The following is a 12,613-nucleotide window of genomic DNA, read 5'->3' on the forward strand; positions in this document are numbered from 1 at the left end:
TGACTTTTGTAAGAGAAAAAATAAAATGATTGTGATTTGAATGTAACATTTTATCTTATTAATTTTTAATCTATTTTATCTTTTTATAATTATTTTAATCTAAATAACATACCCCAAACATAGCCAAAACCTATGGGATTCATATTGAGCATACATGAGACCCATGCCTTAGCTTGGTAGTAAACAAATCATATGAGAACTCTGTTTATATTATAATTTTTTTATTGAAAAAAATATCTCAATTTCAATTACCAATTTTTCATTGTTACCGAGGAACAAAAAAACTCACTATAAGTTCAATTTTAAATTATTTATTGTTTTATTCATGTATCATTCTTATATTTAGCCACATATTATTTTTATGTCCATTTAATTTAACTATCTATCCCTGTTACTACCACCATAACCACTGCAACCAGTTGGTTACATCTGGCGATTTTTTCGGTGAATGACAACCAACAATGAAAAAAAATAAAAAAAATAAAAAATACGTTTTCATGTTCACCAATAAATATTATTATTCCTTTATACCCTCTCACAACCAACCATCAAATCTAAGGATTATTTTGTCCACGGTGTTAAAAGTAAATTTTCTAATATTTCGACTTTGAAAAAAGCTTGGAACTCTCAATTTGCACGCCTCCATGACCTTAAATCTGTGTGATTAGTCCATGTGTATTTTTGTTTTATTTATTTATATTTTACTCTCTCAAATAGGATGATGGGATGGTTGTGGGAAAATGTGGGGACGCTGTGCTGTGCGGCGATTTGAGTCTATTTTAGGGTCCAGTTTGATAATCTAAACTGTTCACATTTTAGAATACGTCAAGTAGAACATGTCTGTAAAAAATTTAGTTAATCGGATATCGTTTACCCATTCATCCACTCACATTTGTATCTACAAAAATAAATACAAATGTATTTTAACTTGATTAAAATGAATACAAATATGAGTGGATGAACATGTAAACGATATCCGATTAACTTGATTTTTTACAGACATGAATGGTTCGAATTATCAAAATGAGCTCCGAAATGGGCCCAAACCCACTTTGGGTTGTGGGGTAGAGTTTTTGTGGTGGTCTCAAAATTGCTCTTTGACTTTTTTGGGTTAGGTTTAGTGTATTTGATTTCAGTTTTTTTAAAATTGAGTATTATATTTTTCGTGTTTTTTTTTGTTTTTAATAAATATTTTTAAAATTTTAAGCATTTTTTTTTTTACTTTTTTAAATGCATGTTACTTAGATGTATCTAAAAAATAAAATATTTGTGAAAAAATATTTCAAAAAATTAATAAATACACAAAAATACAAAAAATATATTGAAATTTTGTATTTTTTTTTTTATATTTTTGATATTTAGTGAATTTTTTAAAGATTTTTTTCACGAAAATTATATTTTTTAAGTGTATTTATGTTAGGTGTGTCTAAAAATTAAAAAAATTCAGTAAAAAAAATGTTAAAAACAAGAAAGTAAAATTTTCTAAAAAATATTTTTAGAAAACCCAAACCAAACATATTTTTATGTTTTATTTTTATATTTTGTTAAAAAAAACAAATTTAAAAATTAACTTTTAAACTATCTCTCAAAATAGATACAAATATATCTGTGACACAAAAATGTTACTAAAAAAACCATCTCAAGAAAGAAAGCCCTTCCCTTCCCATGGCCGTCCTCACACTCCGCCCGAACTCCCCGCCCAAACCACCATCCCAGCGCCCCCCTCCCTATATATGTATATATGTTTCTCTTCTATCTCCTCACCACCTTCCGTCCCACCACTCTCTCTTTTTCTCTCTCAAACAAACCAAACCAATCTCTCTCTCTCTCTCTCTCTCTCTCTTAAACAAACCAAACCAATCTCTCCTTCTCTCTCTCCTCCAATTCTCTCTACACAAATGGCTCGCCAATCTCTCCTTCTAGTTCTCCTCCTCTTCGCCGTCGTCGGCTTAGCTTCCTCCGCCGCCACCACCACCCCCGCCGCCACCCATGCCGCCGCCGCCCCCACCCATTCTCCGTCTAAAGACGCCGCCGCGCCCTCCGGCGATGACGCCACCATTGGCAACACCGATGGAGGTCACGAAGCTGCACCCATTGGTGCTCCCGTTGCTGCTGGAGTTTTCTCCCCTATTACTACGGGCGCCCCCGCTCCGGCTCCCAGCGCCGCCGCTGGCCTTGAGGTCTCCGCCGCAGTTGCCGGGGTGGCTGCCGCTGTCGCCGGTGCTTTCTTCTGAACTGTGTGTGTGCGCTCCGTGTTTCGAGAACTAGGCAGAATGACTCAATTTTAGAATGTCTTTTTTGAATTTTTTTTTTAAAAAATAATAAAAATTCGTTTGATAAAAAATAAATAAAAATTATTATTATTTTCATATGATTTTTTTTGATATTTTTTTCGTCAAATTAGTTTTTATTTAAAAAAAATTCAGAAAATAAAATTTTGCACAATGAAACTAATGAATTTTGTTTTTGCTCATTTATTTCTAATGGCTAAATGAAAATCTCTATTTGATTTCGTTTTCGAAATCTGTTTTGTAATTAGTTTGGTGTAAAATGAAAAATAATAAAATAAAAATACTTATAATTTTTCCTTTTTTTGGGGAGAAAACATCATTTTAGTGTTGATTTTTGTCAAATTAGTTTTTAATTTAAAAAATTTTATATTTGAAAAAATGGATTTTGATAGTGAAAGCAAACAAAGTGGGTTTTTGTTTTTGGTCATTTATTTCTTTTTGGTGTCAAGTGAAATGTTCAAAAATGGTATTGAGCTGAGCTAAAGTCATTGTTGCTGTAAGAGATATTGTAAATTATTTCTCTTTTTCATGAAGCAATTCATGAAATACGAGATTTATATAAAACAGAGTCCCCTTTTCATGCGGAACATTTGATTTGAGCATGCATCCAAATTTAGCAACATTGTGAACTTAAATTTTTTGAGAAAAAATTAATACTCAAGCCTACATATGGATTTAAAACAGTGCTTCTTAATTTTCATGTTTAAATTTGTAATAAGGATTCACAAGTTTGTAAATATCTGCGATTTATTTTTGTGTTACAACATTGCAATTTATATATTATGGTTCCACATCATGTGAAGTTCAAGCGTATGGACTGGACAGTCCAATAAATTGGAGAAAGCATTTCTTTTTATTTATTTATTTATTTTTTAAATCATTAAGATTCGTGAATCAACTCAGTAATAGAATACATTATTCTTAAAATCGCGTTAAGGTTTTGTAATAAGAGGGATTCCAAACCGAGAAAATGAGGACCAGATATTACACATAATACAACATTAATGCTAGGATTTATTTGGAGTGAACTCACAATCAGATAATTACACCAATATGTGATTCTGAATCAGTTTCTGGTTTTTATTCTAGGTATTATAATTTTTTTTTTCTTTCGTAATATTTACATATCAACAATATTAAATATTTTAAAAAATTAATTGTGTAGTCGAGATTTATTTGAAGTATGATCTCACAATATAAGAATGGTGTAAATGGAGTCTACACCATTAATGTCCACAACTTTCTGGGCTAATAGCAGTTCTGTTTACAGGAACCCAAACAAACAATGGTGATCTTATCCCCCATAATGCAATACATGCAATGCATGTATTGTAAAATCTATGTTTAGAATAAATTTGAGTTACATATTAAAAATTATGAGTATAATTTTTGAGAATAATGTTACAATATATATATCCTTAAAAAAAGATGTACCATATGCAAGTCATGAAATCAGTTTTTGTCATAACTTAATAGATTATAATTAAACACCTTTGAGGCATAATAAAAAATCTCTATAATCATAACTAAAATTACAACTACAATAAATCATAATTGAGTGATAATTAACATCACAATGTGTCATAACCAAACATCACTTGAGACATATCCAAAGACTTCTTTGGTTATAACCAAAGTAACAACAATATGTCATAAGTTATAACCAACATTACAAGAGGTCGTAAATTTTTTTTAGCAATCAAGAGGTTGTAATTAAAAGCCATAAAAGTCATAACTGGGACATATCATAGAATTTCCCAACATATGAATGAAAAGATAAATCAGATGAAATCTGGGTTGAGTAGACCTCAACATCACAAACTTCCAGCAATAGAGCAACCGAGAAGCTCAGCCAAGCTGTACATTTTTTCCTTTCTTTTTTTCAACATATCATCACAACTTTTCTTGTTCAGTCTCACACTTGAAGTTGAAGCAATTGCTGCCAGTGTAAATGCCATCATCCATGGTTTCAGTAATTTGTCGTATATTAGTAAGAGTGGTGGTGTCAAGCTGCTCGTAAGAGAAGGGAATGTCGCACGAAGCCTTTGTCGCTATCAGATTCACCCTCACCATTGTCATTGGTGGCACACTAACCTTGTACACCTTCTCATCAGTTGTCAATGACTCACCCCACTGGTAATCTCCACTAAATTCACCCGAAAGCTCAATTGTTCCCTCTGCCATAATGAGTGGAACAGGGGTTTGGATGGTGGTTTTGACACCCAACAACTTCAATGAAATGCTGGAATTCCAAGTTCTACTCTCTGAATACAAGAGCTTGACGTCTACAGTTTTGGGTTCTTGGGTCCTGTTAATAGCATCTTCACTGGCCAATGTGAGGATGCTTTTGTCGTAAATCCTGGCATCTCCAAGGCGAAAATTGACATTATATATCTTCCTTGAGATAACAGCTTCCTCCACCTTTAGGTGCACCGCACTGGAAACTCTGGACGCAGCGGCACTGAGACAGTTTATCTTGCCATCGGCGGTGAGCATCTTGCAGAACTTCTTGTTACCCAAGTTACGGAGAGCAACGACATTGTTGTCAACTTTGATCGGCCAAAACAACACGTCATATTCGGGGGATTTGTTTTCTTCTTTTTGCTTTTGCTTTTGCTTTCTTCCTTGTGATTGATGACGAAAAAATCTAGTTAAAAAGTTACATGATGACAACGTATAGGAGTTATTGCTGGTGGAGTCATCTGAATCAGCCAAGATCCAATTGTTGTTGCACCTCCAGAATTTGCACAAATGATCAGACTTTATGCGAACACTTCCATCGGGAGTTGCGATGACCTCGTTCCCAACCGTGTGATCTCCAATGTCACTGAAGGAGAAATGCAGATATGGGTGTCCCTTAATCCAGCAGGTGCTAAGGTAGTGACCATTATTACCTTTGAACGCCACGTGCTTAGGTACTATCAACAGTGATTCCCAATCAATGACAGTGTAGACATCGAATCGATCCTTGTCAAGCGTTGAATATCCTATGAATAAGCAGGAATCATGTGGAGGGGCATCCCTCCATAAGCATGCATAGTAACCACTCTGAACATGGCGAAATCGGATTGTTTGAGCTACGACATCCTCATAGAGGGGCTCAAACAATGTGCATGACCATTTGGATTGGTTTTCCTCGGGTTCGTCAGCACCGGCAACAATCCAACCATGGTTCTGCGACCACCTTACCAAGTATTTGTTGTTGTAACAACATCTTAGGTGCCGAAATCCTACCCTCCCACCACTAGTCTTTGCCATCACCACTTCGTATTTTGTGTACGGGCTCACAATCTCCTCTCCAGAGAATTGGAGAAACCCATGCTGCTGCCCATCTTCATGCATGTAACGCAAGTATTTGTCATTGTATTTCGATTTGAGCACCACAAAACTTGGCAATGTTATTGTCTCTCTTGTAAATGCTTCCCAATCAATGATTGTGTAGACATCGCATTGTTGTTTGTCAGGCTCTGTTGTTCCTGCGAATAAGCATGATATGTGTGGGTATCCTACCCTCCATAAGCATGTGTAGTGGTGGAGCTGGACATGACGAAATCGAATTGTTTGAGCAACAGATCCAATTGTTGTTTGAGCAGCACCATCATCTACATGGAGGGGCTCGAATAATGTACATGACCATTTGGATTGGTCTTCCTCTGGTTCGGCAGCCTTGGCAACAATCCACCGGTCATTTGGCGACCATCTTACAAAGTATTTGTTGTTGTAACAGCATCTTAAATGCACAAGTCCATTCCCACTAGTCTTTGCCGTCTCCAATTCGAACTTCGAATATGGACTGGAAACCTGCTCTCCAGAGAATTGGAGAAACCCATGCATCTCCCCATCTTCATGTATGTAGCGCAAGTACTTGTCATTGTAGTTTGATTTGAGCACCGCAAACCTGGGCAACGCCAGTTTCTCTCCTGCAAATGCTGCTTCTTTCGGTGGCAATATTGGCAGCGATTCCCAATCAATGATTGTGTAGACATCGCACTGATCTTTGTCAGGATTTGGTGATCCTGCATATAAGCAGGAATCATGTGGGGGTGCTGCCCTCCATAAGCATGCATAGTGGCCGAGCTGGACATGACGGAAACGAATTGTTTGACCACCACGTCTAATTGTTGTTTGAGCAGCACTATCGTCTACATAGAGGGGCTCAAATAAGGTACAGGACCATTTGGATTGGTCTTCCTCTGGTTGGTCAGCCCAGGCAACAATCCACCAGTCATTCGCCGACCCCCTTGCAAAGTATTTGTTGTTGTAACAACATCTTATATGCACCCATCCCTTCCCACTACTAGTCTTAGCTCTCTTCAATTCATACTTTGCGTACCGACTAGAAACCTCCTCTTCGGAGAATCGGAGAAACCCATGCACTGGCCCATCTTCATGTATGTAGCGCAAGTACTTGTCATTGTAGTTTGATTTAAGCACCACAACCCTTGGCAATGCTATTTTCTCTTTTGTAAACGTTGCAGGTGTGGGTGTTGACAGTGATTCCCAATCGATGAATGAGTAGATATCGCACCAATCTTGGTCAAAATCTGGCGATCCTGCAAATAAACATGAATCGTGCGGGGGTGCTGCCCTCCATAAGCATGCGTAGTGGCCGAGCTGGACATGGCGAAATCGAATTGTTTGACCAACATTTTCTATTGTTGGATGAATAGCACCATCCACACAGAGGGTCTCAAACAATGTACAGGGCCATTTGGATTGATCTTCCTCTGGTTCGTCAGCCCCAGCAACAATCCACCAGTGGTTTGGCGTCCACCTTACAAAGTATTTATTGTTGAAACAACATCTTATATGCACAAGTCCCTTCGCATTACTAGTCTTTGCCATCTCCACTTCGAACTTTGCATAGGGACTCGAAACCTCCTTTTCGGAGAATTGGAGAAACCCATGTATTGGCCCATCTTCATGTATGTAGCGCAAGTACTTGTCGTTATAGATTGATTTGAGAACAACAAACCTTGGCAATGTCATTTTTTCTCTCTTTTTAAACGGCAGTTCTCTTCGCCATTAATCTAGAACTTCTTTCTTTTTTGGTCTGTTAAGAAGCTGTATTTCTTAAATCGTTGCAGTTTGAAGAATTTTTTAGCTTTTCTGCAACATCCACAAAACATTTTAACAAAAGAAAACTCTAAAATGTTTATCGACATTAATTGGTGTAGTAAAAACCCTTCATTTTTAGGGTAAAATATGAAAACCACCATTAAACTATTACCATTTATTCACAACTATTAAAAGTGTTTATTGTGTCCCTAAACATTCTTAATTTGAGTATCCGAAGTCCATTGTACATAAATAGTTGAAATTGTTAACAGCATGAAGAGCAATAGACATTTCATCTCAATCTTTCCTCCTAAAACCAATCTGGCGTCATGTCGTCCATATGTATGCCACAAGGCACCAAAGAAACCTATCTTAGACCCAAAACTACGTTGTTTTGACTGAAAAAAAAAAAAAAAAATTTGCTGCATTAATCCAAAACTACGTAGTTTTGACACCAACTTAATTGTTTTATAAAACCACCCAACCCCAGCATCTTCTTCCCTTAGGGTTTCAGCCCTTCCCCACCAGCGACGCTATTACTGGGTTCTTCACAACTAGTCACCTTCTTATCCCCACCATCACCCTGTCCTTTCTCACATTTTGAATTTCTTTATCAATTCCATTACCTTATCCTTTTCCCTCTCAACCCCACCCCTCCCGAATACTTTCCCCCAATTGTGCCTAACGGCAACCCCTCGACCCCTCCCCCTAGTCACTACCATCAACCCCCTCCCCCAACGTCCTTCCTCCATATTTCTTCACCACCGGTCATCTCCATCAACCTCGCCTCCTAGTCCCTCACCAACTCCATCCCCTTCAATCTCAACCAGCTCTCTCACCCCAAAACCCTCACCCTCAGCAGAGCCGCCAATCCCCCTCCAACCTCACCTCCCTCAAGCAAAACTACCTTGATACAAAATTCACTTTGCTACCTTGTGATTTCTTCTCTGGTCTCCCCAATTTGTAGTTAGCGAGCCCCAACGACAATACCAATCTCTCCTTGTGGTCCATCTCCACTAATCTCACCCCTAGTCGAATAGCTTGGGAACCTTTTACGCCAGTAATGCCAACATCTTGACCCGGACATCTTCAATTCGTTCCCTAATTTGTAGAACCTCCGCCTCTCTTACAACCACCTCGCCAATCTAAGAAGCACGGACACAGATACAGATGCGGACTTGGACACGAACACGGATGCAGACACGAGACATGAAGATTTCAAAAAATTGGGAACACGAATACGGCGGGAATACGACAATAAAATATGTTTTCATATATTTTTATTTGCTATTTAGATTAATATTACATCCACAAATAATCAATATTAACAAAAATTAACTCTAATTCTATATTTTTTTATGTAAAAAAAACACTTTTAAATTAACATTTACAATTTATATATTTTTTTATGAATGATCTATTAAGTAATTAAATTTAAGAAAAAATAATAAACATTTAACATTTATCAAAAGAATTAAATAAAGTGGGGGGAAAAGACAACTTGGCTTGTCTTTAGTGTCTCTCTGAAGTGTCCCGGCGTGTTCTCTGAAAATGAATTAATTAAATAAGGGGACACACCATGTGGTGTGTCCCATACATATCCCCGTTGTGTCCGCGTGTTCCCAAAATATCCGTGTGTCCGACACAGATACAACACTTGTTTTGAAGTGTCGGTGCTTCATAGTTGCCAATCCTCTACCCCTGACGTTCGACAACCCCAATTCTCTCTCTCTCTCTCTTTGCATGCATGTGAGTGTGAATTGGTTGAAGGTTGCTATGATGGTGGTAGGGGATTTCAGTTATGTGGGATGGATTGTGGTGGTGGTGATAGTGGCGGTGGCGGAGGCGGAGGCAGAGGCAGAGGCAGAGGCAGAGTTGGTGGGGTGGGGGGAATGACAGAGGAGATTGGGAGGTGGTGGGTTTGGCTATTTGGCTTGGGTTGGGGTTTTGGTATAGGTTAGGGTATGGATTTGGTTTGGGTATGGGTCAAAAAGCTACATTGTTTTAACTCAAAACTATATAATTTCGGATCAATGGATGCTTTATGGAGTATTTTTTTTTAGTGAAAAAGTATATTTTGGGCCTGAGATGGGTTTTTTTGGTGCCCATGTGGCATATATGTGCAACCATATGACACTACATTGGCTTTAGGAAGAAAGATAGTTGTGAAATGTCTATTTTTTCTACCATGCTGTTAGCAATTTGAATGGCTTTTTGGTCAAATGGATGTATTAGACTCAAATTAAAATGTCTGGTCTGGGTGCACAATAGACACTTTCAATAGTTGAGGGACGAATGAAACAAAAGGGGTAATAGTGTTGGGGTAGTAAACAAAAGAATGAAAAGGAAACCCCTAAAGCCATGTATGTTTCAACGGACTAGATTAGATGAGATTAAGGCCATGTTTATTTGAACGGATTAGAATAGATGAGATTAGCATTCTTGAAACTGTTAGTCCTGGGATTATCAATCCCTATGGTTTGTGTATCCTATCCATGTTTGGAATGACAAAATCCTATCAATTTTTTAATTTAGCTAATTTTCGAATCTCTCCTTAGTTCTCCATTTAATGTCTCACCCCCTCTTAGTATTCAATAATCCACCATATGAGGAATACCATCTCCATAGACTAAAAGTCTAAACGTTAATTTTCTTAGCAAAACATTGGATTATGTGTTTTGTTGGATTATTAGTCCAATCCCAAGGTTATGTTTGTCCAAACAAATATGGCCATATTGTGGGGACTATTAGTCTTGTGATTTTCAATCCCTATAGATTATCCTATACTATTTGGATTGACTTAGAATTATGAGGAAAAATTTACAAAATCTTATCACTTTTGCAATGTAACTAATTCGTCTGAATCTCTCTTTAGTCTTCTATTTTGTATCACAACCCACGGTATTAGGATTCAATAATTCCCCATATGGGCATGCCTGGATAGCTATTATTCCAGACATTAATTTTGTTTGCCAAACATCAAATTATATATTTGGGTTGATTACGCTTTTCACCTATGTGGTTTGACCCAAATTTTATTTTAGTCTTTATAGTTTCAATTTGAACAATTTGGTTCCTATACTCTAAGTCTAGTTTCAATTTGGCTAAATTAAAAGTTAAAATTAGTAACCAAATTGTTTAAATTGAAATTGTAAAGACTAAAGTGAAATTTGTTTGGGATGACCTAAATAAGTGTACTTTTTGTCTTTTTACGAAAAGATGTGCAGAAAAGTAAAGAGATGATGTGATGGAAAAAAGATAAAAAGTGTGTACTTATTTTGGGTTGCCAAACTTGGCCTTAAATTAAACTACAAGTGAAAGGTGTAATTAACCCTATATATTTTGTTGAAAATACACACCTCATACCATATATATGCACCTTTAGTCGTGAACAATTTTCTTATTTGTTATGACATTAGTTATGAACACTTTTTATTTATTTATTTATTATTTATTATTTAAATTTAGTTATCCCTTAGAAAGTATAAAATTATGCTATTTTCTTTTTAATTAAACGGTGCATGTAGTCTTTCCCTTATTGAATTATTGGTCCAATTCTAAGGGCATGTGTGTCCAAACAAATATAAACTAGATGTTTAGCTAGCAGTAAACGAAATGGAAGAAAAAAAAAACCCCAAATTTTTAGGATTTCAAACAAAAACCTCAGAAGTTTGAAGATTTCAGACAAAACACCTAAATTCACTGTAAATTAAGTGAAAATTTGTACCTGAACCAAGCGACCGTGGAAACGATGAAGAAGGCGGGTTCTGAGAAGAATGTGTAGGTCTGGTTCGTTCCTGAAAAGTGTGGAGGTCTTCGACGCTCCCCCCCCCCCCCCCCTCTCTCTCTCTCTCTATATCTATATATGTATGTCAAAACAAAAATGAGTGGGATCAGGAGCACTAACAGCTTTAAATGGCGTGGGTTTGAGATGTTTTGATTTTGTTTGTTTGTTTTTAAATTTTCACCTCATTAATGATTAATTAATATTTTAACAAAAATGCTAGACGTCCCAAAAATTTTACTAAAAATTTAACCAAATGTAGTGTGGGACGCATATGGGACCCACATTGTGTGGGTCCCACACCCATGTGAGATATTTGGTGAAACTTTTGGTAGAACATTTGGGATCTCTAGCATTACTCATATTTTAAATTAGTGAAATGAATCATTATTGAAATATATATATATATATATATATATATATATATGAAAAATGCTTGAGTATTAATTAGTGCTCCCACTAATTAGGTGGCAGTGGGTCCTGTCATTAATGATGTGATGTTTTGGTTTTGAAGTTGTATTTTTTTTTTTTTTTACTTTTTTAATATATTAGTGCTATTAGTGGTGATATTTTTAATGGGATGAATCATTGTTGTATATATATATATATATATATATATATATATATAAAAGAACCCGCTTGCTGCTTGAAGTTTGTTTTCGCCTTTTCGATTTTGCCTTTTTGAATAATTTATTTATATAGTAATTGAAATTTTTTAATAACTGTATAAACACTTTTAATCAATTGTATAACAGATTTTTTTAGTAATTATGTAAATATTCTTGATTAATTATGAAACATAAATTTTTTATTTTTTAACAAATTACAAATACACTCAGAAAATTTGATCAAAATATGAATTGGTCTTATAGTATTAGAAATTACAACTATTATTTGTTATAAATTTTTATTTAACACAATACTTAAGAAAAAAAAAAAAAACTATTCTCCTATGCAATAATAAATTATTAAAATTATTTATTAAAAAATATTTCTCATATCATTAAAAATTATTAATTGATTAATAATTTATTTATTAACAGAATGGTTGACTAAAAAATAATTTTCATATCATTAAAAATTATTAATTTATTTAATGATTTACTTATTAATAAAATTGATCATTTATAATGCGAGCATGATTTATATATTAATAAAATTAGTCATGTACATATATGTATTTTATTTTAATTCTTTATTAATTCAGTAAATTATTTTAATAGTTTTTTTTAGATGAGAAAATTATCTTAATATTTGTTTTATATTTATCTGTTGAAAAAAACTATATATAATACATATCATAGTACATAATTCTATTATATATCTAATAATTTATTTTATTCAATTACAAATAATAATATTTTAATTTTTAAAAATTTATCAAAATATAAAACTTAAATATACTATAATAATAACTCATGCCTAAAACTAATATATATATATATCTCGTCTTCCTTCCTGCTCTGGTTTCTAATTTTAT

The 12,613-nt window shown here is 35.0% G+C and overlaps 1 protein-coding gene across 1 annotated transcript; it reads right to left on the minus strand.

Moving 5' to 3' along the window:
* Nucleotides 1–3,783: 3,783 nt before the first annotated feature.
* LOC114262281 (uncharacterized) lies at nucleotides 3,784–11,297 on the minus strand. The gene is made up of 2 exons (XM_028202639.2): nucleotides 11,077–11,297; nucleotides 3,784–7,400 (listed from the first exon to the last, which is right to left on the minus strand). Exon 2 carries the CDS (start codon nucleotides 7,278–7,280, stop codon nucleotides 4,185–4,187), a length of 3,096 nt encoding a protein of 1,031 aa, XP_028058440.2. The 5' UTR covers nucleotides 7,281–7,400; nucleotides 11,077–11,297; the 3' UTR covers nucleotides 3,784–4,184.
* Nucleotides 11,298–12,613: the final 1,316 nt, after the last annotated feature.

The sequence above is a fragment of the Camellia sinensis genome, chromosome 5 (assembly GCF_055761805.1).
Source record: "Camellia sinensis isolate YWXY chromosome 5, ASM5576180v1, whole genome shotgun sequence".
NCBI classification, from domain to species: Eukaryota; Viridiplantae; Streptophyta; class Magnoliopsida; order Ericales; family Theaceae; genus Camellia; species Camellia sinensis.

Coding starts and splice junctions, on each gene's coding strand:
- LOC114262281 (XM_028202639.2), bottom strand. CDS start 7,280: ATGACATTGCCAAGGTTTGTTGTTCTCAAATCAATCTATAACGACAAG.